Below are 26,743 nucleotides of genomic sequence, written 5' to 3' on the forward strand. Positions count from 1 at the left end.
TACGAAGGAAGTGGAATCTCTGGTCAAGAAGAAGAAGAAGGCTGAATGAGATCTGAAGGCTCAGTTAGAGTGCTTGAGGATTACAAGGCAGCCAGGAAAGACATAAAGAGAGAGCTCAGAAGAGTCAGGAGGAGGCATGAGAAGTTGTTGGTGGATAGGATTAGGGTAAACCCTAAGGCTTTCTATAGGTATTTAAGGAATAAAAGAATGACGAGAGTAAGATTAGGGCCAACCAAGGACAGTAGTGGGAAGTTGTGTGTGGAGTCAGAGGAGATAAAGGAAGCACTAAATGAATATTTTTCGATAATATTCACTCTAGAAAACGAGAATGTTGTTGAGGGGAATACTGAGATACAGGCTACTAGACTAGGTGGGATTGAGGTTCACAAGGAAGAGGTATTAGAAATCCTGCAGAGTGTAAAAATATATAAATCCCCTGGGCCGGATGGGATTTATCCTAGCATCCTCTGGGAAGCCAGGGAGGAGATTGTCGAGCCTTTGACATTGATCTTTAAATCGTCATTGTCTACAGGAATAGTGCTAGAAGACTGGAGGATAGCAAATGTGGTCCCCCTGTTCAAGAAGGGGAGTACAGACAACCCTGGTAATTATAGACCAGTGAGCCTTACTTTAGTTGGTGGTAAAGTGTTGGAAAAGGTTATAAGAGATAAAATTTATAATCATCTAGAAAAGAATAATTTGATTAGGGATAGTCAGCATGGTTTTCTGAAGGGTAGGTCATGCCACAGAGACCTTATTGAGTTCTTTGAGAAGGTGACCAAACAGGTAGATGGGAGTAAACTGGTTGATGTGGTGTATATGGATTTCAGCGAGGCGTTCGATAAGGTTCCCCACAGTAGGCTATTGTACAAAATGCAGAGGAATGTGATTGTGGGAGATATAGCAGTTTGGATCAGTAATTGGCTTGCTGAAACAAGACATAGGGTGGTGGTTGATGGAAAATTTCAGTTCCTGGAGTCCAGTTACTAGTGGTGTACTGCAAGGGTCGGTGTTGGGTCCACTGCTGTTCGTCATTTTTATAAACGACCTGGATGAGGGCATAGAAGGATGGGCTAGTAAATTAGCAGACAACACTAAGGTCGGTGGAGTTGTGGATAGTGATGAAGGATGTTGTAGGTTACAGAGAGACATAGGTAAGCTGCAGAGCTGGGCTGAGAGGTGGCAAATAGAGTTTAATGCTGACAAGTTTGAGGTGATTCACTTTGGTTGGAGTAACCAGAATGCAAAGTACTGGGCTAATGTAAGATTCTTGGTAGTGTAGATGAGCAGAGAGATCTCCGTGTCCATGTACACAGATCCTTGAAAGTTGCCACCCAGGTTGGCAGGGTTGTTAAGAAGGCATACAGTGTTTTAGCTTTTATTAATAGAGGGATCAACTTCCGGAACCATGAGGTGATACTGCAGCTGTACAAAACTCTGGTGAGGCCGCACTTGGAGTATTGAAACAAAAAAGAGGGAGAGAGTGGGAGGCTGTTAGAAAATTTGGTCGTAGTTTAGAAACAGCAGAGCCTCAACAGTGTGCATCATCCTAACCAGTAAAGATGGCAGGGGACTCTGGGAAAACTTGTAGCATATGCAGCATGTAAAATGTGGGAGGTTTTAGATTGACAAGACATCCAGGACAGTCACATCTGGAGAGAAACATTACATTTTGGGACTGCAGCATTCGTTAACACCATTTCTTGAGAGAAATGACTTCTCACTGAATCTGCTCTCACTCCCACCCTCTGCTCAACTCAGTGAGTGTTTAATTGCTTATGTGTAACTGATAGACAGATTTCAGAAAGGAAGAGAACAGTATTTTTACCTTAACATCTAAATTTAAATGATAAAGGTCTTACAATCATCTTACAGATCTGCATTGGGATCTTGTGAGTGAGACAGTCTTATGGTGTAATTTTAACCTTAACTGTTATTTTATTCTACTAAGTTACAAAATACAGAATTTAATTTCTATTGCACTTTTAATTCAAAGAAATACAAGCTATAAAAGCTGAGTTTGACTGATTTATGTTCCTCCTGTTTTTGGGGTGTCAATGTTTCCCTTCGAGGGTCCGTCATATAGCTTATTCATGTGAAGGCCTTCCTGTGGGATTGATGTGAACCTTAACAGGAATCTCCCCAATCCCTCCTCTGGTTATTGTGGTATCCCATACCTGGTTCTGTGATAGTCAAGGTAGCTGATTCTGTAGGGGTCACCATATCCTCTGATATCTGTCGATGATCTTGCCACATTTCAATCTTAACTTTTTCAGTAGAACTATCTCATCCAGTGGTGGTGAGTGGAGGGGCATCAATTTACCAGGACCTCCACTTAGGGGTCTAGAGCCATAGGGTTGTGTCTGGGCACTTACGAGGCTTGGGCTGAGTAGCCTGTGGCTTGAGTTAAGCAGCGCTACCCTCATGGGTGCCTCTACCTTTACTTTCTTGGCAAACTCCAGGCTTCAGTTTGTGATAGGTCATGATACAATTATAAAGCACAAGCAGCCTGATCACATTTTGTGGGTTATCTTTAAGACTATTTAGAGGTAACTTAAGGTAAGTTATTACAGTATCAGTTAGCTGTGTTGTGTTGTGTCTTATGGTTAATATGTTTATTTAGAGGTAAGTTACGGACAGCATTCTGGTATCGTTGGCTGTATCTTACACAGAGAAGAGGTAAGGTATGACACGCTCCTGGGTGTGCACTCTCTGTTGTAATGTAATAGCTGAAGATTAATATTTTGATACTAGCATAGGTTTCTAAATTATGCAACAAACCCAGACCATTCAAAGGCATGATGCTACATTCTGAGGAAGCAGAAACCAGCTCAGACCAATGTATGGCATGTCAATCATTCAGAAGAGAGGGAGGAAGATCATTAATGAAGATAATTGTGCAGTGATTTTGAGTGAAATCAACCAATTCAGGGCAAGACATCAAACCTCCAAAATATTTCATTGAACTTTGAAAATTGACGACATGTTTCTGTATAAAATTATATGTATCTCTTTACATATAACTTAAAAACAAATCAAGTCTATATTAATTCTAAACTATATAGATTTTTATTGAAGAATTAAGAAGCAAGGCACAATATCAATCACAAAGTTAAAAAGAGAAAATACAATCATGTTCCTAGTAGAGAATCTTGTTTTAAAACTCAATTACTGTTATAATCAAATATGTTAGACATCCATCAATTGTTAAAGATACATGTCAGATGAAACATTCAATTGAGAATCAAGTTAAAGGCAATCAGTTGGAAGGGGAGGGGAGGAAAAATATAAATAGATCAGCAAAAAGAGAGCTGAGACTAAGATGATGGTCAACATAAAATAGAACCCACTATGTGGTTAGAGGCTGGGTACGTCCTTTATGGGTCAAATAGGTGATCTATGCTTCCAGGTGCAGGAAAGGGCTCAAGTACCTAATGAGGACTTTATGTCGGTGTTTACAAAGATCTGGAATTTGATAAAATATCATTTGAAGTGGAGACAGTAGAAGAAGTGGAGATAGTCAAAGAAGTGGGCGTTCAATTCCCGCCTCAGGTGACTGACTGTGTGGAGTTTGCACATTCTCCCCGTGTCTGCGTGGGTTTCCTCCCACAGTCCAAAAATGTGCAGGTTAGGTGAATTGGCCATGTTACTTTGCCCCTAGTGTTAGGTGAAGGGGTAAATATAGGAGAATGGGTCTGGATGGGTTGCGTGTCGCCAGGTCGGTGTGGTCTTGTTGGGCTAAGTAATCTAATCTAATCAAAGTGGAATCTGGGATGAAATTAAGAGGCAGAAGGGGTTATCTTGATTCATCTGTTGGATCATCCCTCATTACAAGAGATATGAGAGTCTTTGAGGAGCTGCAGAAGAGATTTGCCAGAATGGTTTCAGTGAAACCTTTCAGGTCAACTCTCAAGAGATTGATTTTGATGTTCATTTCTGATTCCTCACATTATCTTCCTGTTTTGTGCTGTTGGCATTCCACATTTCCTTCTGAATTGAAATTTTAATACAAAGTACTTCATTTGTTGGCGCAAATTTGTCTATTTGGCTGTGACAGTCTAACTATCAAAATCCATCTAGAGATTACTTCTAATCAGCCTGCTCTGGGATGTTATGACACACCTCTGAGGATGATGGGGCTTGAATCCAGGCCTCCTGACATGGAGGTATGGACACTACCAAGAACCCCTTATAAATTAAATTATACCCTAGGGAGATACAAGGCTCGGTTATATGTATGGCTATTCCAATCTCTAATTGCTGCCTTGAAACTTAGCAGCAGCTTTAAGCCACACTATCAATTTTATGATTAAACCAGGCACATCCCCAATTACACATCAAATACTATTTTGGAATCACCACTAAATCTATGAGTCTCCCTATTATCTAGAATGAACAGTATTAGCTGTTTCTTAATGCTTATCAGTGAGTGGATGTTACAAAGGTGGAAAGTAGCATTGCTGCCAGTCTCTCAGCAAACCAAAACACCAAAGTATTCCAGAACAAAATAATGACAGAATTGCAGATGGAAAACAGAAACAAAAATTGAAATTGCTAGGGAAACTCAGCAATTCTGGCAGCATAATGACCATGTAAAATAAAGCGAAGACCGGTGGATGCTGAAAATCTGAAACAAGAACAGATATTGCTGGAGAAACTAAAATTGTGAAGAAGGGTCACTGGATCTGAAATATTTACTCTGCTTTCTCTCCAAAGGTGCTGCAAGATTGGCTGAGTTTTCCCAGCAATTTCTGATTTTGTTCCAGTCTCTCAGTGCTCTCTAGTGCTTCCTTATGACTCCTAGTATATTCACTCATGGTTTCCCCTCCATGCTTTCACTCTGCCATGCTCTCCTCTTTACTGGGGCCTGCTGCTGACTCATCACTCGATCCTGCCCTTCTTCACTTTTGGGCCTTGGTTTAGCTGCAGGTTCTGAGCTCCATATCGCTCTCTGACTGATGACTGCTGACAGTGATGGTCCCAACTGCCAGGCTCTTCGCCCCGGGGCATCACTCGACCTGGAACCAACCGGTAGAGCGCTGTGAGCTGACTGGGCAATGCCTGCACAATATTCACAAGCTGGGCCTGTGCTTGGTCGGAGGCCGGAAACTGCTGAATCAGAAACAGCACTGCATGCTCTGGGCTGTGTGGTTGGCACAGGGAGGCTTTGTCTCTCTGTTTTGCTCTTTTCATCCCTGCCCAGAATCTGTCTCCTCCATTTGATTCTGTGCTGCACTTTCTCCAAGTCACTCTCGATCTGGTACAAGTCATCAGTGACTTTATTGACACGGTCAAACTGACCAAGGAGGCTGTTGACAGTCGGCAGCAACCGATCGAGATAGGCCTCGATGTTGTAGGTCTCAGAGGTTGGACTCTGTGGAAGAGTCAGCTCCTCCGATTGCACAGAGCCTGACAAGATGGTGCAGTCTGAGAAGGGAGACTCAGTATTTTCTGATGCAAGTTGGGATAATCTCAAGGTTTGGGAAGTGCCTGTTGGCAAGGATTCCATCCCTTCAAATTTCACCTTGTGTCGGAACTGCAAAAGATTGAAAACAAAGTTTCACAATGCTCACAATGGTTAAAAAAAAGTCATTTTTCAATCACATAACCAGGGATGTTATTACATGCTGAGGGAGTAGATGGGACTTGAACCTGGGCCTTCTGGATCAGAAGCAGGGTCACTAAATATTGTGGCACAAAGGTCCCCAGTACCATCATTTATTGTTAACGGCTTGGCAGGTGAACAATGGTCTGCTCAAGAAAGCAAAGGTCTAGTTGTCCAATTGGTGTCATAGATTATCTTCATTACTCACTGTAGGGTCACCAACTTATGCCCTGCCTGAGAGTGGGATGCTGGAACAGTTGCCAGGATCTATTGTGGCTCAGCAGCTTGTGATTTCAAGTCCTACTCTGGAGACTTTACAGCATAGTTCTGGCTAACTTTAGTAACACTAAAGCAACATTCTACTGTCAAGCTGCAGGTTTCAGCCAGTAATGAAGGTCTTGTTTTCTCTCTCAGGTGGACATAAAGGTCTTACAGTACTTGAAGAAGAATAAGGAGGATCTGCCCATTCCCTCTTGACGTTTATCCCACATTCAACATCAGTAAAACAGATGGCTGTCAATTTGGAAGGCTCTGTCGAAGGGGCCTTGGTGAATTATTGCAGTGCATCTTGTAGATTGTACACACTGTTGCTATTGAACATTGATGGTGAAGGGAGTGAATGTTGAAGATGCCAGATAGGGTACCAATTGAATAGGCTGCTTTGTCTTGGATGTGGCCAAGTTATTAGCGTTGAACCTTCTCTCATCTAGGCAAACTAGAAGTACATGTATTCTATCACACCCCTGACTAGTACCTTATAAACAGTGGACAGAGTTTGGAGAGTCAGGAAGTGAGTTATTCAACACCAAATTCTGAGCTTCTGACCTGCTTTTATAACCATTTTGTTTATATGGCTAGTCCAGTTCAGTTTCTAGTCAATGGTAACCCTTGCATATTCACAGTTGGGGTTTCAGTGATGACAATGCCATTGAACATGAAAGAAATGGTTATCGTAAGAGATGGTCATTATTTGGCATGAATGCTACTTGCCACTTACCAACCCAAGCTTGGCTGTTGTTTTGCTGCATTTGGACACTGACTTCTTTGGTATCTGAGGAGCTTTGAATGACTGAAGATTGAGCATTAGTAAACATCACCACTTCTGACCTTATGATGGAGGAAAGGACATTGATGAACAGCTGAAGATAGTTGAGTCCAGGAGACTACCCTTGAGGAACTCCTTCAAAGATGTCCAGGGAATGAAATGACTGACCTGCAACACCCATGACCACTTTTTTATGTGTCAGGTATGACTCTAACCAATGAAGAATGTTCCTCAATTCCAACACAATAGACAATAGGTGCAGGAGTAGGCCATTCTGCCCTTTGAGCCTGCACCACCATTCAATATGATCATGGCTGACCATCCTTAATCAGTATCCTGTTCCTGCCTTATCTCCATAACCCTTGATTCCACAATCCTTGAGAGCTCTATCCAACTCTTTCTTAAATTAATCCAGAGACTGGGCCTCCACTGCCTTCTGGGGCAGAGCATTACACACAGCCACCACTCTCTGGGTGAAGAAGTTTCTCCTCATCTCTGTCCTAAATGGTCTACCCCGTATTTTTAAGCTGTGTCCTCTGGTTCGGCACTCGCCCATCAGCGGAACCATGCTTCCTGCCTCCAGAGTGTCCAATCCTTTAATAATCTTATATGTCTCAATCAGATCCCCTCTCAGTCTTCTAAACTCAAGGGTATACAAGCCCAGTCGCTCTAGTCTTTCAGTGTAAGGTAATCCCGCCATTCCAGGAATTGACCTCGTGAACCTACGCTACACTCCCTCAATAGCCAGAATGTCTTTCCTCAAATTTGGAGACCAGAACTGTACACAGGACTCCAGGTGTGGTCTCACCAGGGCCCTGTACACTGCAGAAGAACCTCTTTGCTTCTATACTTAATCCCTCTTGTTATGAAGGCCAGCATGCTATTAGCCTTCTTCAGTACCTGCTGTACCTGCATGCTTACCTTCATTGACTGGTGTACAAGAACACCCAGATCTCTTTGTACTGCCCCTTTACCTAAATTGATTCCATTTAGGTAGTAATCTGCCTTCCTGTTCTTGCCACCAAAGTGGATAACCATACATTTATCCACATTAAACTGCATCTGCCGTGCATCTGACCACTCACCTAACCTGTCCAGGTCACGCTGTAATCTCCTAACATTCTCATCACATTCCACCCTGCCACCCAGCTTAGTATTATCAGCAAGTTTGCTAATGTTATTACTGATACCATCTTCTATATCATTAACATATATTGTAAAAAGCTGCGGTCCCATTGGTCACTGCCTGCCATTCCGAAATGGAGCCGTTTATCACTACTCTTTGATTCCTATCAGCCAATCAACTTTCAATCCAAGTTAGTACTTTGCCCCCAATATCATGCACCCTAATTTTGCTCACTAACCTCCTATGTGGGACTTTATCAAAAGCTTTCTGAAAGTCCAGGTACACCACATCTACTGGATTTCCCTCATCCATCTTCAGAGTTACATCATCAAAAAAATTCCAGCAGATTAGTCGAGCATGATTTCCCCTTCATAAATCCATGCTGACTCTGACCTATCCTGTTACTACTATCCAGATGTGTTGTAATTTCATCCTTTATAATAGACACTAGTATCTTTCCCACCACTGAGGTCAGACTAACTGGTCTATAATTTCCTGCTTTCTCTCTCCCACCTTTCTTAAAAAGTGATATAACATTAGCCACCCTCCAATCCACAGGAACTGATCCCGAATCTATCGAACTCTGGAAAATAAACACCAACGCATCCACGATTTCTCGAGCCACCTCCTTCAGTACCCTGGATGTAGACCATCAGGCCCCGGGGACTTATCAACCTTCAGACCTAACAGTCTCTCCAACACCAATTCCAGGCAAATATAAATTCCCTTCAGTTCAGGTCCTTCAGACACTGTTACCTCAGGGAGATTGCTCGTGTCTTCCCCAGCGAACACAGATCTGAAGTACTAATTCAATTCTTCTGTCATTTCTTTGTTCCCTGTAATATATTCCCTTGTTTCTGTTTTCAAGGGCCCAATTTTAGTCTTAACCATTTTTTTGCCTTTCACATACCTAAAAAAACTTTTACTATCCTTCTTTATATTTTTGGCCAGTTTACTTTCGTACCTCATTTTTTTCTCTGCGTATTTCCTTCTTAGTAATCCTCTGTTGTTCTTTAAAAGCTTGCCAGTCCTCCGTTTTCCCACTCATCTTTGCAATGTTATACTTTTTCTCTTTTAACTTTATATGTTTCTTAACTTCCCTCGTCAGCCATGGCCTCCCATGCCTCCTCCTAGGATCTTTCTTCCTTTTTGGAATGAACTGATCCTGCATCTTCTGCATTATACACAGAAATATCTGCCATTCTTCCTACACTGTCATCCCAGCTAAGGTATTGCACCATTGAACTTTGGCCAGCTCCTCCCTCATAGCTCCATAGTTCCCTTTATTCAACAGAAATATTGTCACTTCCGATTGTACCGTCTCCCTCTCAAATTGCAGATTGAAGCTTATTGTATTATGGTCACTACTTCCCAATGGCTCCTTCACTTCGAGGTCCCTGACCAATTCTGGTTCATTGCACAACACGAGATCCAGAATTGCCTTCTCCCTGGTAGGCTCCAGCACCAGCTGTTCTAAGAATCCATCTCAGAGGCACTCCACAAAGTCTCTTTCTTGAAGTCCAATACCATCCTGATTCTCCCAATCTACTTGTATGTTGAAATCTCCCTTAACAACTGTAGTAACATCTTTGCGACAGGCCAATTTCAGCTCCTGATTCAACTTACACACTACATCCAGGCTACTGTTTGGGGGCCTGTAGATAACTCCCAAGAGGGTCTTTTTACCCTTAGAATTTCTCAGCTCTTTCCACACTGACTCGACATCCCCTAATTCTAGGTCCCCCTGCACAAGGGACTGAATATCCATGGCCACCCCACCCCCTCTGCCCATCAGTCTGCCCTTACGATAGCACGTGTAGCCTTGAATATTCATTTTCCAGGCCCTGTCCACTTGAAGTCACGCCTCAGTTATCCCCACAATATCGTATCTGCCAATTTCCAAAAAGCCTCAAGCTCATCCATCTTATTTCTAATGCTTTGTGCATTCATGTATTGTATTTTTAATTTGTTACTGCCCTCACCCTTCCCATCAACTCCTATTTCACTCAACCTTACAGCATGATCCTTTTCTGAGTTTTCTGCTTCATTGATACAGTTGTCTTTCTTGACTTCCCTTGTTCTAACTTTCCTTTCAATTTCCTTCTTAAACATCCAGTTTGTCCCCTCCCCCCGCTACTTAGTTTAAATGTAGCTGTGTTGCAGTAGCAAACCTGCCTACCAGAATGCTGGTCCCTAACCTATTAAGGTGCAAACTGTCTCGCTTGAAGAATTTATACTAACCACAAAACATACCCCAGTGATCCAAGAATTTAAATCCTTGCTTCCTGCACCAGTTCCCCAGCCACACATTCAAGTCCATTATCTCCCTGTTTCTGGCTTCACCAGCCCGAGGAACTGGAAGCAAACTGGAGATAACCACCTTGGACATCTTGCTTTTCAGCCTTCTTCCTAGTTCTCCGCAGTCCCACTGTAGTATGTTCCTCCTCTTCTTTCCGACATCATTTGTGCCGACATGTACCACCACCTCTGGCTCTTCACCTTCGTCCTTGAGGATTTTCTGCATGATGTCTTTCACCCTGGCACCAGGAAGGCAACACACCATCCTTAAGTCCCATCTGCTGCCACAAAAACCCGGTCAGTTCCTCTCACGATGGAGTCCCCTATTACCACGGCTCTGTGCAATGTCTGACTCTTCCGCTCTGCCTCCACGCCAACTTTTGATTGACAGACCTGGCCGCCTCGCGGACTGGCAGCGTCATCTGTCTCTACTGTTTCTAAGAGATTCAACTTGTTCCTGACAGGTACTTCCCCCGGTGTCTCTTGCACCTGTCTCCTCTCTGCCTTCTTCATCCTTCCTCATTGTCTGCTCTCTTCTGTTGTCTTCTGGTACGATTGGTGTAGTAACCTAGCTGCAGGTCTTGTCCAGAAAGATCTCGTTTTCTCGGATGAGCCTAAGGTCCTTGAGTTCTTTCATCAGTGCTGCAATATGCTCTGTCAGTAGCTGAACGTGCACACACTTTCCACACTTCTACGAGCCAGATACACCAGAGTTGTTGACCTCCCACATCAAGCACGTAGCACACTGAACCAGCTTGGCAGTCATGTCTTCACCCTCTTCAATTGTGGCATAATCACTTCACTCAACCTCCTTGTCAAAGACTCCTGAGCTAAAGCCTCACCCTTCACTCCACAGGAACTTCCTTGGACACTCTTTTTGGGTCAAGTCTGCGGACTTCTAATTTAGGTTAGAGGAGGAGGGTGGGAGGGAGGACCTAGAACACACCCACTCAAATAACAATCACTTACCTCCCCGACCAGCTTTGCGCTCTGTCTTCACTATGCCCAGCTCCTGCCACTCTCTGATGCCATTTGAATTCAGCTTTGCTAAGGCTCTTTGATGCCATACTCGGGTGAGGCACAGGGGAATTAATTCATTAAATCACAGAACCATGAAGGAGGGTGAGCATTTTATTTTAGATTCCTTACAGTGTGGAAACAGACCCTTCAGCCCAATTAAACAACACTGACCCATGAAGAGTAACCCACCCAGACCCATTTTCCCCTAACTAATGCACCTAACTCTAAGGGCAAGTTTAGCATCACCAATTCACCTAACCTGCACATCTTTGGACTGTAGCAGGAAACCAGAGCACCTGAAGAAAACCCACGCAGACACGAGGAAAATGTGGAAACTCCACACAGACAGTCACTCAAGGCTGGAATCGAACCCAGGTCCCTGACGCTGTGAGGCAGCAGTGCTAACCACTGAGCCACCATGTCATCCCATTGCACAAGAGAACACAGGAAATATGGATAGGAATGAATTGGAATAGGAGGCCTGGAGTCTGAGAAAGGAGCAAGATGATAGAAGATAAGGAAGGAAATGATGGATTGGAGATGGAAAGAGAATTGGGAGATTGACAATGAAAAGGAGAGTGGAGGATTTGAGATGGAGTGGAGAGTGGAGGAGCAGGGGAAATGAGGTACTGGAAATGGAATTGGGAGTAGGAAAGTGGGGGATTGGAGTTGGAGGGGGTATTAAAGTATTGGTGATGAAGGGGGATTGGTGATGGCATGGGATGTGGAGAATTGGAGATGGAGAGGATGATGGGCATTTGAGATGAAAAGAGGGGACTTGGGAATGGAGAGGGGAGTAGGATTAGAGTTAGAGAGAGAGGTGGGGCAAGCCTTAAATTGGAGATGGAAGTGGGAAAGACAACAAGTCCAGAATACCACGACTGAGTCAAGGGCAGATGAACGTGCTCATCACAGAGTACTTGGCCCTTTGGTCCAGGGAGGTCACTATCTGATAGTCTAGCACGGCTTCTTGGTAAAAGTCAAGACCTGCTCTAAACATTCCAGAAACACAAAGTGGTTGCAGCATTCAGTCAACCCTGCAGCTCCAGCTCATTGATCAGAGAGATTGATGTTTCTCTGACATACTCGTATTTACCTCCTTTGTTTTGGTGAGTCCTATCCAGAGTTTGAATCTCTTAATGAAGAATTCAATCATCTCGTAGTCTTGTGGTTCAATAGCTGGGCGGTACATTTCTGCTTTGAGCTCTCTGTAACTCTGGTTGATAATGGCACTGAAGAGGTTTCTCGCTATCCACATCAGCCACAGCAGGTAGCTAATGAAGTAGAGGGGTGCGATTATGGGGTAATGTTGGACTGCATGTCGCAAGGACAGGGTTCCACGGGGGAAGGCAACCAAAGCCAGCAGCGAGCTGCTGAATGTCACAAAGTGTTCCAGAGCAGGAGAGAACATCTGGAGGGAAAAGAAGGCAAGAATAGTTGAGGCTACTACCTCTGACAGAAATACACAACCATTGAAGTTCCAACATGAAAACTGACTGTTGGGCCCTGCCTCTCAGTTTGTTCACTACATTTGACCCCTATCTCATCTTGCTGCTTTATCCTCCTTTACATCAACTACTTACCTGATCTCCTCTTAAATGGAAGGATGGTATCTTATCACAAACTCTAAGTCCCAGTTGAAGGAAGTTTTTCTTAAATGTGTTATGACACGGGGTAAACTCTCCTGCTTAATTTAAACCAGCAACACAGAAAAGATTTATCCCATGCAGTAATCTGTGAAAATTTGAGAGGCCAAGAACTATTTAAAGTAAAAATTAATAACTTTATTTCTTAAAGTATAATAGAGAATAATTAACCATCGACTATTTACAACTCCTTCCTCTAACCTATCTTTTACTTTCCCTTCTATAATACTAGTCCAATAAAACCCCAATATTACTGAAAAATTCAAACTTCAAAACCAGCCAGCAGTCAAGTCTTCTCTTTATATCTTCCTCTGTAGATTTGCTCTCCAGGTCAGTGTTGGAGAATTCTTACTAGCAGACTACATTTGCTGGTCTTTTGGCAGTTCTCTCCCAACTGTTCAATTTTCCCTGGTCTTACATCCCCAAAAGCATTGTGTCATTGGATTTTCATATTGTCAATACACTAAATTCAAACTTGATTGGAGTTAGGTTTTTTTGGGGGGTATAATTTAAACTTATTGGTCGAATTCGAATTTGTTTTTGTCTCCAGGCAACCAGCTACACTAACTGCTACACCAACAGGTTACATTGTAACTTGTTCAGAACACTTGGTGCTATCAGGTAGTTCTGCTAGCTTTTAACTTTCTTAAAGGTACAGTACACCTCTACACCGTCATAACAAATGTCAGTAAGTTATTGAGAGATGATATCATATTCAGCACGCTGGAATCATTTTCACGTCATTTGCTACCTGACTTAATTGGCGCCAATTTGGAATTCCCCTCTAATCCTGCAACATGCAACCTCCCCCTCTTCCTAACACCCTGAGGTACAACGTCCTCTCTTCCCAACACCCTGAGGTGCAACCAGCCCCCTTTCCAACACCCTGAGGTACAACCTCCCCTCCTTCCCAATACCCTGAGGTACAACCACCCCCCTTCCCAACACCCTGAGGTACAACCACCCCTATTCCCAACACTGTAAGATACAACCCTCCCCCTCTTCCTAATACCCTGAGGTGCAACCTCCCCACTTCCCAATACCCTGAGATGCAGCCTTCCCCTTTATCTCAACATCCCGAGTCTTTGTATTTGGATTTCTTTAATCAAGGCTACACCAGAGTGAATCTCACCACTAGCTCCCATCATCTTGCACTATCTCAACATTTGTCTACGTGACCTCAAATCTTGAACGAACAGGCATTTCTCCCAATTCAACATTGCAAAGAAAAGCCGTACTGGGCCATTGGTAAATTTGTCTCCTACAGGCAATTGCTCGAGGATGAGACTAAAAGAGGAAAGTTTGGACACTAAGAAATGATCACAGTATGTTTGGTCTGGTCAGTAATCAGGATGCTTGGAGAAAATTACATCAGTACCCTTTCAGTGTAAGAGAGGCTGGATAGATCAACTAACCATGACATTCACGAGTCACAGGGTGAGAAAAAATCCTGTCTGACATGTGATCCATTTTATTCAAGAGTTACAGGCCTTAAACAAAACACTCAGAATGTGCTGAGTTTGTAGATCCACATGTGTGACCTGGGAAAGATGTCAATTGTGTGTCACTGCTGAGTAAAGGTAAAAGTTAAAGGTACTATTAGATTAAAGAAGAAGGCTTATAAAGTTGCCAAACTTGTTAAAAATTTGAAGACTGTGAAAACTTTAGAATTCAACAAAGATGGGCCAAGAAATTGATAAAGTGGAAGAGAATATAAATATAAAATAGCAAGAACATTAAAACAGATTGTAAAATCTTCTACAAGTGGCAGAATTTCTAATAGCAAAAAGAAAAACTTCAGAGAAGCTAAATCAGTACTCTGTGTCTGTTTTCACAGAGGAAGATAGAAGAATTCTCCACAAAATAAATAAAAATGAGCTTGTTGAACTGAAAGAAATTAGCATTGGTAAAAATGTATTATTGGAGAACTTAATGGGACTACAAATTGACAACTGACCTAATGACTTCAACTTAGACCAATGAAAATGATATTACAGAGACAGCAGATCCATTAGTTGATCGCCCTTGAAAATTTTATTCATTCTGCTACAGTGCCGCAGATTAGAAAATTACAAATGTAAATCCAATATTTGAGAAAGGAGGGAGAGAGAAACTGGAAGCAAGATATTTGCTAGCCATTTGTTAGTGTTCGGGATAAATGTAACACCCTGAGGTTTTAAAAAGGATATGATTAATGGATATTCAGAAAATATTTGTGTAATTGGACTGAGTCAATCTGGACTACTGAAAGGAAAATTGTGCCTGAACAATCTGATCAAAGTTTTGAGGATATTACCACTATCGTCATTAGGGGGGAAACCAAGAGATGTGGTATATTGGAATTTGGGACGATTTTTGATACAGTGCCACACAAGTTAAGTAAACTTAAATGACATGGGATTGTGGGTAATATAATAGTATGGACTGTTTCTGCCTGTTTCTCCTCATGTTGGATTAAATAGTTCTCACATCGGCAGACGGTAACTATGACATACTTTTAAGTTATATCTTACTTTCTTTTGGTTATTCTTAAATTATTCAAAATAGTGGCAAATTATGGTGACGAATGAAAGCTTTTCACTGAACTTAATTGTGTTCTTACTGTAAAATACATGTGACAATGAAATTATTCATTCATTCATTACCGCAAGGATAACTTGGGCCCCAGTTATTCATAATCTATACCTGAACAGAGAGACCCCAAAGTGTATGTTCATAGCTCCTTGAAAGTAGAGTTGCAGGTAGATAGGATAGTGAAGAAGGTATTTGGTATGCTTTCTTTTATGGGTCAGAGCATTGAGTATAGGAGTTCGGAGGTCATGTTGCGGATGTACAGGACATTGGTTCGGCACCCTTGGAATAACACGAGCAATCTTGGCCTCCTTCCTGTCAGAAAGATGTTCTGAAACTTGAAAGGGTTCAAAAAGGATTGATAAGGATGTTGCTAAGGTTGGAGGATTTGATACACAGGGAGAGGCTGAATAGACTGAGGCTGTTTTCCCTGGAGCATCGGAGGCTGAGGGTGACCTTATAGAGATTTATAAAATAATGAGGGGCATGAGTAGGGTAAACAGACAAGGTTTTTTCCCTGGGGTGGAGGAGTCCAGAACTAGAGGGCATAGGTTCAGGGTGACAGGGGAAAACTATAAAAGGGATCTAAGGGGCAACTTTTTCACGTAGATGCATGTCTGGAATGAGCTGCCAGAGGAAGTGGTGGGGGCTGGTACAATTACATTTAAAAGGCATCTGGATGGGTAAATGAATAGGAAGGGTTTAGAGGGATATGGGCCAAGTGCTGGCAAATGGGACTAGATTAGGTTAGGATAACTGGTCAGCATGGATGAGTTGAACGGAAGGGTCTGTTTCCGTGCTATATATCTCTCTGACTCTGTATCAATAGAGTCAGAACCACCATTTCCCATTTTACAGATGATACAAAACCTGGAGGGAATGCAAATTGTGAAGAGGATGCAAAGAGGCTTCAACAGCATTTAGTCAGGCTGTGTGAAGGTGCAAGAGCATTGCAGATGCTAACATTTTGGTAAGTCAGAGGTTATCACTTTGGTAGGAGGAACAAAGGAGCAGAGCATTGCTTAAATGGTGACAACTCAGAAAGCATTCATGTCCAAAGGGATTGAAGTACCCTTGTTCATTAGTCACTGAAAACTAACATGCGAATGTATTGAACAATTCAGAAGGTAAAAGGTTGGTTACTCGATCTTTCAAGAGAATTTGAGTACGGGCAAAAATAAGTCTTGCTTCAAATGTGCAGCACACTGCAGAGACTACACAAGTCTATCCTTGCCATGGAGGGAGAGGAGATTCTCCAGACTGATCCCAGAAGTGATGGGATTGTCTTATGAGGAGAGATTGAGGAGTTGGACATATATTCTCTGGAGAATATATAAATTCTTTGAAGAATGCGAGAGTCTCACAGAAACTTACAGACTGCTTGAAGGGATAGATAGAGTAGATGCAGAGAAGATGTTTCTGCTGGCCGAGGAATCCAGAACCAAGGGACATGGTTTCAGAATAAAAGGCAAGCAATTTACAACTGAGAGAAGGAGAAATTTCTTTACTCAGAAGCTAGTGAATCATGCAGAGGGCTGTGAGAGTTCAGACATTATGCTCAAGACAGAGATTGATTTACCATGAGTGAAATTAATGGATAAAGGCATAGTGTAGGAATGGCATTGAGGGAGATTAGTTATGGAATGGCTGAGCTGGTTTCAGGGGCTGGATAGCCTACCCCTGCTCTGGTGCTCCTTTGCTCTTCAATTACTGGAACACAGGTTGAGGCTTCACGACAAACACTACGTAGGACAAACAGGAAGAAAGTTAGCCACCAGGATACACGAACACCAGCTAGCCACAAAAAGACACGTCCCTCTCTCCCTCGTAGCTCTACACACGGATGAAAATACCCACTTTGACTGGGACAACACATTTATCCTGGGACAGGCTAAGCAAAGACATGCCAGAGAATTCCTAGAGGCCTGGCACTCCAACCACAATGCCATAAACAAGCACATAGACCTAGATGCCATCTATGAATCCCTCAGAAAACGACCAGGAAATGACATCACCACAAACCCCAGGAACCCCATCCAGGACAAACCTATAAATAGAAAGCAGGAGACAACAGCTTCGCTTCACTTGGAGGTCACCATTGATGATGTTACCTAGCCAGGTAATGAAACGTCTGGACATCAAACCTACAACTCAGCGAGCAAACCTACACCCTACAGATTGAGTTCTTCAGGATTTCGAGATTTCACTATTTCCATGTAATCCTCACTAGCCTCTCACCATCTACTCTTCATTAACCTCAGCTCATTCAAACCTCTGTCTTAACTTGCACCATGCCCACCACTTATCACCTCTCAGCTCAATGATCTACACTGACTTCAGGGCTGAGCAATAGGTTGATTTTGAAATCTCCTCCTTGTTTCCAAGTGTTCAAACGCTGGGAGTTGAGCCACATGAGGGAGTTTAGGAGCATAAATCTGAATCTTTTGCATTCTTAAAAGATAAAAACTGTGGATAAGGGAAGGGTAGACATTTAGGGATTGTATTTTTTTTCTTCTTTCAGGCCTAAGGAAAGTTTAACAAGCTCTCCTAGTGCTGTAGCTAATTAATTTACTTAAGCTAATTAAGTGAACTGGTTAGATCTGGTTCTTGCAGGCCTTATACTACAAAAGCTAGCCTCAGAAGCTCCTAACACAGAGTGTGACTGGCAAGAGATTACAAACACTGGGAGATGGGCTAAGTATGGGAGTTTAGGTAAGTGGGGGAGGGAGGCATTGCTGTGCCCTGTTCCAGCCATTTTTGCAAAAGGCTGCTTTGTGGTTGAGATGCCGCTGATTAGATCTTATAGTGGGCCTAGGTGAATGCCAGGCTTTGTTGAAAAGGGTGAGCACCAAAAAGGTAGGGTAATGTAAGACATTTCTCCCCCCGAAGGCCACTTGTTGTTAAAGGGGCAGGGATGGCAGTCAGTGGAGTGGTGTACTCCTCTTGTCAGATGTGGGAAATCAGGGAGCAGTCGAGTGTCCCTGGCAACTTGGTCTGCAGGAAGTGTATCTGGCTGCAGCTCCTCTCAGACCACATGGATCGGTTGGAGTGCCAATTGTAAGCACTGACGAGCATACAGGAAGCAGAGAGTGTGACAGTAGCTTCAGGGAGGTGGTCACACTGTAGATTCAGTCAGGTAGATGGGTGACTGCCAGGAAAGGCAGGCAGATAGCACTGGAGTCTCCTGTGATTATCCACCTCTCAACCAGGTATACTGCTCTGGATACTCCTGGGTGGATAGCTCTCAGGAAAATTAGTAGCAGTTGCCAAGTCTTTAGCACCACAACTGGCTCTACTGTAAAGCAAGGTATAGCAAAGTCCAAGCAAGCAATTGTGGTTGGGGGTTGTCTAGTCAGGGGCACAGACAGGCGATTCTGAGGATCCAAGCGAGACTACAGGTTGGTGTGTTGCCTCCCACTACCCACAGCTGAAAATGTGTTGCTGGTTAAAGCACAGCAGGTCAGGCAGCATCCAAGGAATAGGAAATTCGACATTTTGGGCATAAGCCCTTCATCAGGAATGATTCCTGATGAAGGGCTTATGCCCGAAACGTCGAATTTCCTATTCCTTGGATGCTGCCTGACCTGCTGTGCTTTAACCAGCAACACATTTTCAGCTGTGATCTCCAGCATCTGCAGACCTCATTTTTTATCCCACTACCCACAGTCAAGGACACTTTGGAGCAGCTGCAGCAAATTCTCAAAGGGGAATGTGATCATCCAGAAATCATTGTACACAGTGGTACCAATGAGACAGGTTGAAAAAGGGATGAGATCCTGCAATGTGAATATAGGGAGCTAGGCAGAAGGTTAAAAAGCAGAACCTCAAGAGTTTGATCTTTGGATTACGTTCCACGTGGTAGTGAGTGTCGGAATAGGAGGGTAGGTCAGATGAATGCATAGCCATTCACAAGTTGCTGCAGGGGGTAAGGATTCAGATTTTTGGATTATTGGGATCTTTTAGAGTCATACAGTCATAGAGATATACAGCATGGAAACAGATCCTACGGTCCAACTTATCCATGCTGACCAGATATCCTAAATAAATCTAGTTCCATTTGCCAGCATTTGGCCCATATCCCTCTAAACCTTTCCTATTCATAGAGTCGTAGAGATGTACAGCACGGAAACAGACCCTTCGGTCCAACTTATCCATGCAGACTAACCTAATCTAGTCCCATTTGCCAGAACTTAGCACATATCCCTCTAAGCCCTTCCCATTCATTTACCCATCCAGATGCCTTTTAAATGCTGGAATTGTACCAGCCTCCTCCACTTCCCCTGGCAGCTCATTCCATACACGCACCACCCTCTGTATGAAAAAGTTAACCCTTAAGTCCCTTTTAAATGTTTCTCCTCTCACCCTAAAACTTATGTCCTCTAGTTCAGGACACTCCACCCCAGGGAAAAGACTTTGTCTGTTTATCCTATCCATGCCCCTCATGATTTTATAAACTTCTATAATGTCACCTCTCAGCCTCGGACATTCCAGCTAAAACAGCCTCAGCCTATTCAGCCTCTCCCTGCAGCAACCTGGTAACATCCTTGTAAATCTTTTCTGAACCCTTTCAAGTTTCACAATATCCTTCCTATAGCAGGGTGACCAGAACTTCATGCAGTTTTCCAAAAGTGGCTTAACCAATGTCCTGTGCAGTCGAACGGGACCTCCCAACTCCTATATTCATTGCTCTGACCAATGAAGGGAAAGCACATGGTGCTTAAGAGCGGCACGGTGGCACAGTGGTTAGCACTGCTGCCTCACAGCACCAGAGACCCGGGTTCAATTCTCCGCCTCAGGCGACTGACTGTGTGGAGTTTGCACGTTCTCCCCGTCTCTGTGTGGGTTTCCTCCGGGTGCTCCGGTTTCCTTCCACAATCCAAAGATGTGCAGGTCAGGTGAATTGGCCATGCTAAATTGCCCGTAGTGTTAGGTAAGGGGTAAATGTAGGGGTATGGGTGGGTTGCGCTTCGGCAGGTCAGTGTGGACTTGTTGGGCTGAAGGGCCTGTTTCCACACTGTAAGTAATCTAATCTAATCTAATCACACCAAACTTGTCACTATTCTATCTACCAGTAACTCTAAGTTTAAGGAACTATGAATCTGCACCCCAGGATCTCTTTGCTCAGCAGTATTCCCCAGGACCTTACCATTAAGTGGGCAGTACGGCGGCTCTGTGGTTAGCACTGCTGCCTCATAGTGCCAGGCACCCAGGTTTGATTCCACCCTTGGGTGACTGTCTGTGTGGAGTTTGCACATTTTCCCTGTATCTGCGTGGGTTTCCTCTGGCTGTTTTGGTTTCCTCCCACAGTCCAAAGACGTGCAAGTTAGGCGGATTTAGTCATAGTGTTAAATGCTTGTGTGGGGACAAATTAGATAAGTGTGTTCAAGAAAACTTTCTCAATCAACATGAAGATGGCCCAACTAGAGAAAAGGGGTGTTAGTGAGGAAACACTTTGGGAGTAGTGACTATAATTCTATTAGTTTTAAATAGTTATGGAAAAGGATAAATCTGATCCACAAGATGAAGATCTAAATTTGGGCAAGGTCGGTTCTGATGGTGTTCGACAGGAAATTTCAAAAGTTGATTGGGGTTGGCTGTTCACAGGTAAAAGGATGTCTGGCAAGGAGGAGGCTTTCAATAGTGAGGTAATAAGAGTTCAGGGACAGAATGTTCCTGCTAGTGTGAAGGGCAAGGCTGGCAGGAGTAGGGAACACAGGATAAATAGAGATATTGAGGTTCTTGTCAAGAAAAAGGAGAGGCATGTGTCAGGAATACATAGCAGGAAATTAGTGAATCCCTTGGAGTACAGTAAAGAGAGAAATCAGGAGGTTGAAAAGGGGACATGAATAAGCTTTGGCAGATAAGGTTAAGGAAATCCAAAGAGATTCTCCAAGGATATTAAGACCAAAAGAGTAACAAGGGAGAGAAAATTCCCCTTAAGATCATCGAAGATGTGTGGAACCATGGGAGATGGATGAGATTCTAAACAAATATTTTGCATAATTATGTATTATGGGAAAAGACGTGAAAGCTAGGGAATTTAGGAAAATAAATAGCGATGCTGTGAAAGAGTCCACATTATAGAAGGGAAGATACTGGAGGTCTTAAAATGCATAATGGTAGATAAATTCATGGGAGCTGATCAAGTACATCCAATGACATTGTGGTAAGCCAGGGAAGAAATCGCAAGGGTCCTACCAGACATATTTATATCATTGACAGTCACGAATGAGGTGCCAGAAGACTGGAGATGGTGGTTAATGTTGTGCTATTACTAAAGAAAGGCTTTAAGGAAAAGCCAGGGAACTACAGACTGATGAGCCTGATGTCAGTGGTGGGTAGGTTGTGAAAGGGGATTCTAACAGATAGAATCTACATTCTTTTGAAAAGGCAAAGACTGATTAGGGATAGTCAACATGGCTACGTGCGTGGGAAATCATGTCTCACAAACTTAATTGACATTTTTGAAGAGGTGATCAAGAAGATAGATGAAGGCAGAGCAGTAGACATTGCTTACATGGATTTTACAATGCCTTTGACAAGGTTCTGCATGGTAGATCACACGGAATCAAGGCAGAGCTAGCCAATTGGATATAAAGTTGGCTTGTAGGTAGGAGACAGAGGATGGTGGTCGAGGTTTATTGTTCAGACTGGAGGCCTGTAACCAGTGGTGTGCCACAGGCATCAATGCTGGATCCACTGTTGTTCACCATTTATATAAATGATTTGATGAGAATATGGGAGGTATTTTAGGAAGTTTGCAAGTGACACCAAAATTGCTGGTATTGTGGACAGTGAAGGAAGGTATCTAAGAGTAAAACAGGATGTTGACCAACTGGGCCAGTAGATAAGGAAGGGCAGATGCAGTTTAATTTAGATAAACATGAGATGTTGAATTTTGATAAGACAAACCGGGGCAGGACTTACATTATTAATTGTAGGGCACTGGGGAGTGTTGTGGAACAGATAGACCAGGGGTGTAAGTACATAATTCCTTGAAAGTGGCTTCGCAGGCAGACAGAGTGGTGAAGCAGGCATTTGGCATGCTTGCCTTAATCGGTCAGAGCACTGAACACAAGAGTTAGGACATAATGTTACCGCTGTACAAGATATTGATAAGGTCATATTTGGAGTTCTGTGTACAATTCTGATCATCCTGTTGATAAACTGGAAAGGGTGCAAAGAAGACTTTCAAGGATGTTATGGAGACTGGAGATTTTGAGGCTGAAGGAGAGGCTGGAATGGCTGGCACTCTTTTCCCCTGGCATGTAGGAGGCTCTGGGGCAACCTTGAAGAGGCTTATAAAATCATGAAGGGCATGATAAGGTGAATAGTCAAAGTATTTTCCCCAGGATAGGGGAGTCCAAAGGCAGATGGCATAGATTTAAGGTGAAAAGGGATCTGTGCGGCAACATTTTGCACATAGAGGTTGGTGCGCATATGGAAGAGGCTGCCAAAGGAAGTGGTAGCAATGAGTACAATTAAAACATTTAAAAGACATCTGTTCAGGTATGTTAGTAGGAAAGGTGTAGAGGGATATGGACCAAATGCAGGCAAATGAGACTAATTCAGTTTAGGGAAGCTGGTCAGTATGGCTGAATTGGGCCGAAGGTCTGTTTCTGTGCTGTTTGCCTCTATGATTCTCTATCTCTATAACCTCTGAAACCTCCACAACTCTCTGAGGTATCCTTGTTCACCCTATTCTAGAGTTTCCTTGCTTTTAGTTGTTTTAGCATTGGTGCCATTCTGTGAGATGCATGTGCCCTCCCTGAGTTGCTTCGCTTCTCAACATCTTGTTCCTTCAATCCTACTTCCTTAACCTAAGTTTTCAGATATTTGTTCTACTTTCTCTTCCTGTGTCTCAGTGTCTCATGTTTTTTGATAACACTCTACTCATTGCCATGACATATTTTAGTGTGCTGTCATAAATACTTTATACTGAAATCACCACCTTCTCAAGGGCAACTAGGGATGGGCAATAAATGCTGGCCAGCCAGTGACACCCTCATCCCATGGGAGAATTTTAAAAAGTTCTTCCTATAGTACAGAGCTCAATAGAGCATCCACTAATACTATTCCTAAAGTTCTATCCAGATTTACCATTACATTTCCACTTTGATACATTAAACAGTTCCATTAGCTTTGTTTGTGGACCTTACAGATGGGAAACTGTTTTTAACATTTCTTGAATCTCAAATTGCTCTATTCTTCAATAAAACCAAACACTCCCAAACTCATTTGTGACTTGCTGTTGTTGGGAATATGTTTGCTAAGCTGGGAAATGGGTTTGCAGACATTTTGTCCCCTTTCTTGGTGACATCCTGGGTGCTGTGGAGCCTCCTGTGGAGTGCTGCTGTACTGTGTTTGTTGGAATTTATTTGGTTTCATTCCTGCTGCTTCCAGTTGCATGTTCTGGTTGTTTGTTGCAGTGGTCAGTATGTTGGGTCTTGGTCAATGTGTTTATTGATGGAGTCCGTGGGTAAGTATCATGCTTCTAGAAATTCTCTGGCTGTCCTGTTTGGCTTGTCTTATTACTGTTGTGTTGTCCCTGCTCACAAGGATCAAATTTACAAGAGAGGAGGAAATTTATAAACAACCCCATTCCTAGATCTGATGGTAGAAAGAACACAGACGGGGAATGCACACAAAGGTGTACAGAAAAGCCACAGACATGGACCAGGTCCTGAATTATAACAACAATCACCCAAATATACACAAGAAAAGCTACATTAGGACCCTGTTCAAAACGGCTCCAACACACTGCAGCACTCCCGGTCTGTGAAGACAGGAAGAAGAACACCTCTACAATGCCTTTGCAAAGAACAGATATCCCTGTAACGTCATCCGCAGATGCCTGGCAGACAAACAATGAGACAAAGACATACCGCGACCCGACTCACTAACCACTCTACCTTATATAAAACACGTCTCAGAACTGACAGCCATACTTCTCCACCCACTCAGATTCATGACAGCCCATAAATCAACAGTCACGCTCAGACAACTCACCAGAACAAAAGACCCAATACCCATCATGTGCAGGACAAAGGTGGTGTACAAGATTCCATGCAGAGACAGTATGAAACATCAAATAGGACAAACAGGTAGACAACTAATAATTCGCATTCATGAACATCAACGAGCCACTAAACGTCACGACCAGCTGTCCCTATTGGCTATTCACACACATACAAGGATCACAAATTCGAAGGGGACAACACAACAATAATAGGACAAGCCAAACAGAGGATAGCCCGAGAATTTCTAGAAGCATGATACTCATCCACGGACTCCATCAATAAACACACTGACTGAGACCCAACATACTGACCACTGCAACAAACAAACGGACGCATCGGGGACAAAACCAAATACATTCCAAATGACACAGTACAGCAATCCTTCACAGGAGGATCCATATCACTGAGTATGTCACCTAGAAAAGGGGACAGAATATCTGTAACTGCCCAGCTCGGTGAACACACCCACAACTAGTGGCAACTGAGCTATAAATCTTTACACAAAGCTTGCTCACTAGTGACTTGTACCAAGTGCCCTTGCCCCTCACTGGTGACCAGTATCAGAGGTCTTTTCCCCTCACTGGTGGCTTGTACCAATGGATCTTGCTGTCACAAATGACTTGTACCAGGGGCCATTGCCCCTTGCTGGTGTCTTCCTCATAGACCATAGTCCCTCACCATTGTTTCTGACAAATAGTAATGGGAAATCTGTGCTGGGACTGATTAGATTAGATTAGATTCCCTACAGTGTGGAAACAGGCCCTTCGGCCCAACCAGTCCACACTGACCCTCTGAAGAATAACCCACCCAGACGCATTTCCCTCTGACTAATGCACCTAACACTATGGGCAATTTAGCATTGCCAATTCACCTGACCTACAGATCTTTGGACTGTGGGAGGAAACTGGAGCACCTGGAGGTAACCCACACAGATGCGGGGGAGAATGTGCAAATTCCACACAGTCACCCAAGGCTGGAATCGAACCTGGGACCCTAGTTCTGTGAGGCAGCAGTGTTAACCACTGAGCCACCGTGCTGCCCCACTGAGCAAATTGTAGTCCACTCTGTCACTCCAGTGAGGTGCCTTGATACGTACCACATAGCCACACTGTGCATAGACCATGACAAGCAGGAAGAGGTAAAGGAAGGCAGCCATCAGCTCTCGGATCATATGCTGGAATGTCTTCCCAAATACACACCATCTCCGCACAAAACGAAACTGTCCTACAATCTAGAAAAAAAGCATTAAATAGTACAGCCATGTGACATTTGAAGCGGCTTTTAGGTAATTAGATATTTCCTTACAGATATTTCCACAGGGTAGTCACTGTTGTCATGGCAGCTATTCTGCACACAGCACAGTCTTACAAACTGCACTGTGACTATTTTATTATTATTGCTATGTTAATGTTATTGTTTTATTGTCACTAGTTGTGAAATTAATCGACTCCAGGGAGAGATCCCTGAATCTACTATGAAAGAATATCATGGCAATCTTCACTCCAGCTGAAAGACAGATAGTTGTTTAAAATCTCACCTGTAAGACAGCAGCCCTGCCATTGTGGCACTCTGTCTCTGGTACACTGTATTTAATTCGCGAGGCTGGGATTTGAGACCACAGCCTTTGTCACAGCTGACGTGATAGATAAATAAACAAAATATGAAAAGATAACGTCTGTGGCTGCATGTGAGCTCATTGTGACCAACATCAGCACAGAAACAGACTGGGGACTAAATGGATGATTCTCTCGAAAGAGTTGGTCTAAATGGTTTGCTGAGAGTGTTCTAGTCCTCCTGATTGATTAGCTGCTTGTATTCCCTCCTCCTCACTCACGTAACTTGTTCACTTACCTTCAAGGTGAGGACGGTGAGCAGAAATGCGGCAAGGCTGGTGACTCCCTCAGCCAGACATGCAACATAGTAGAAACTGACAAACTGCTGGGGGTTGTTCTTGTAGCGGCTGAGCTGCTGGTCAGCTAATCTGATGTGGCTGAAATGGAAGCTAGGGATGAGGACACAAAGTAGGATGATGAGGAGCTGGAGGTACCTCTGGCCTTCTTTGAAATAAGCCAAACCCTCCCTGTTCAGAGCGATGGCCTCAACGACCAGAAAACAGAGGCTGAAGAGGAATAGCAGCACCTGCACAAAGAGGAGGGATCAGTCAGGAGGAGGCCACACCCACAGCACTGTCAGTCTCCTGTTCCTGAGGAACACCCAGTCTCTGAGCCTCCAGGTTCAATACTGGGACAACATGGTTGGCGCGGAAGAGTTGGACTGAAGAGTGTGTTTGAGGAGAAAGTGAGGACTGCAGGTGCTGGAGATCAGAGTCGATGGTCTTCTGAAGAGCTCCTTTATCCACAGTCTTTTTCCCTAAACCCCGAGTCTGATTTTCACATGGGAAAAAAAATGAGC

The 26,743-nt window shown here is 43.4% G+C and overlaps 1 protein-coding gene across 1 annotated transcript in view; it reads right to left on the reverse strand.

The window, feature by feature from the left end:
* Window positions 1–4,813: 4,813 nt before the first annotated feature.
* pkd1b (polycystic kidney disease 1b) overlaps window positions 4,814–26,743 on the reverse strand; it is a 228,309-nt gene continuing 206,379 nt past the window's right edge. Inside the window, exons 35-38 of the mRNA XM_060844405.1 lie at window positions 26,171–26,470; window positions 25,428–25,550; window positions 12,191–12,505; window positions 4,814–5,536 (exon numbers count right to left, since the gene is read on the reverse strand). Of these exons, the coding sequence (XP_060700388.1) occupies window positions 4,814–5,536; window positions 12,191–12,505; window positions 25,428–25,550; window positions 26,171–26,470 (1,461 nt within the window). The remainder of the gene's footprint in view (window positions 5,537–12,190; window positions 12,506–25,427; window positions 25,551–26,170; window positions 26,471–26,743) is intronic.

Source organism: Hemiscyllium ocellatum, chromosome 25 (assembly GCF_020745735.1).
Source record: "Hemiscyllium ocellatum isolate sHemOce1 chromosome 25, sHemOce1.pat.X.cur, whole genome shotgun sequence".
In the NCBI taxonomy this organism is placed as follows: Eukaryota; Metazoa; Chordata; class Chondrichthyes; order Orectolobiformes; family Hemiscylliidae; genus Hemiscyllium; species Hemiscyllium ocellatum.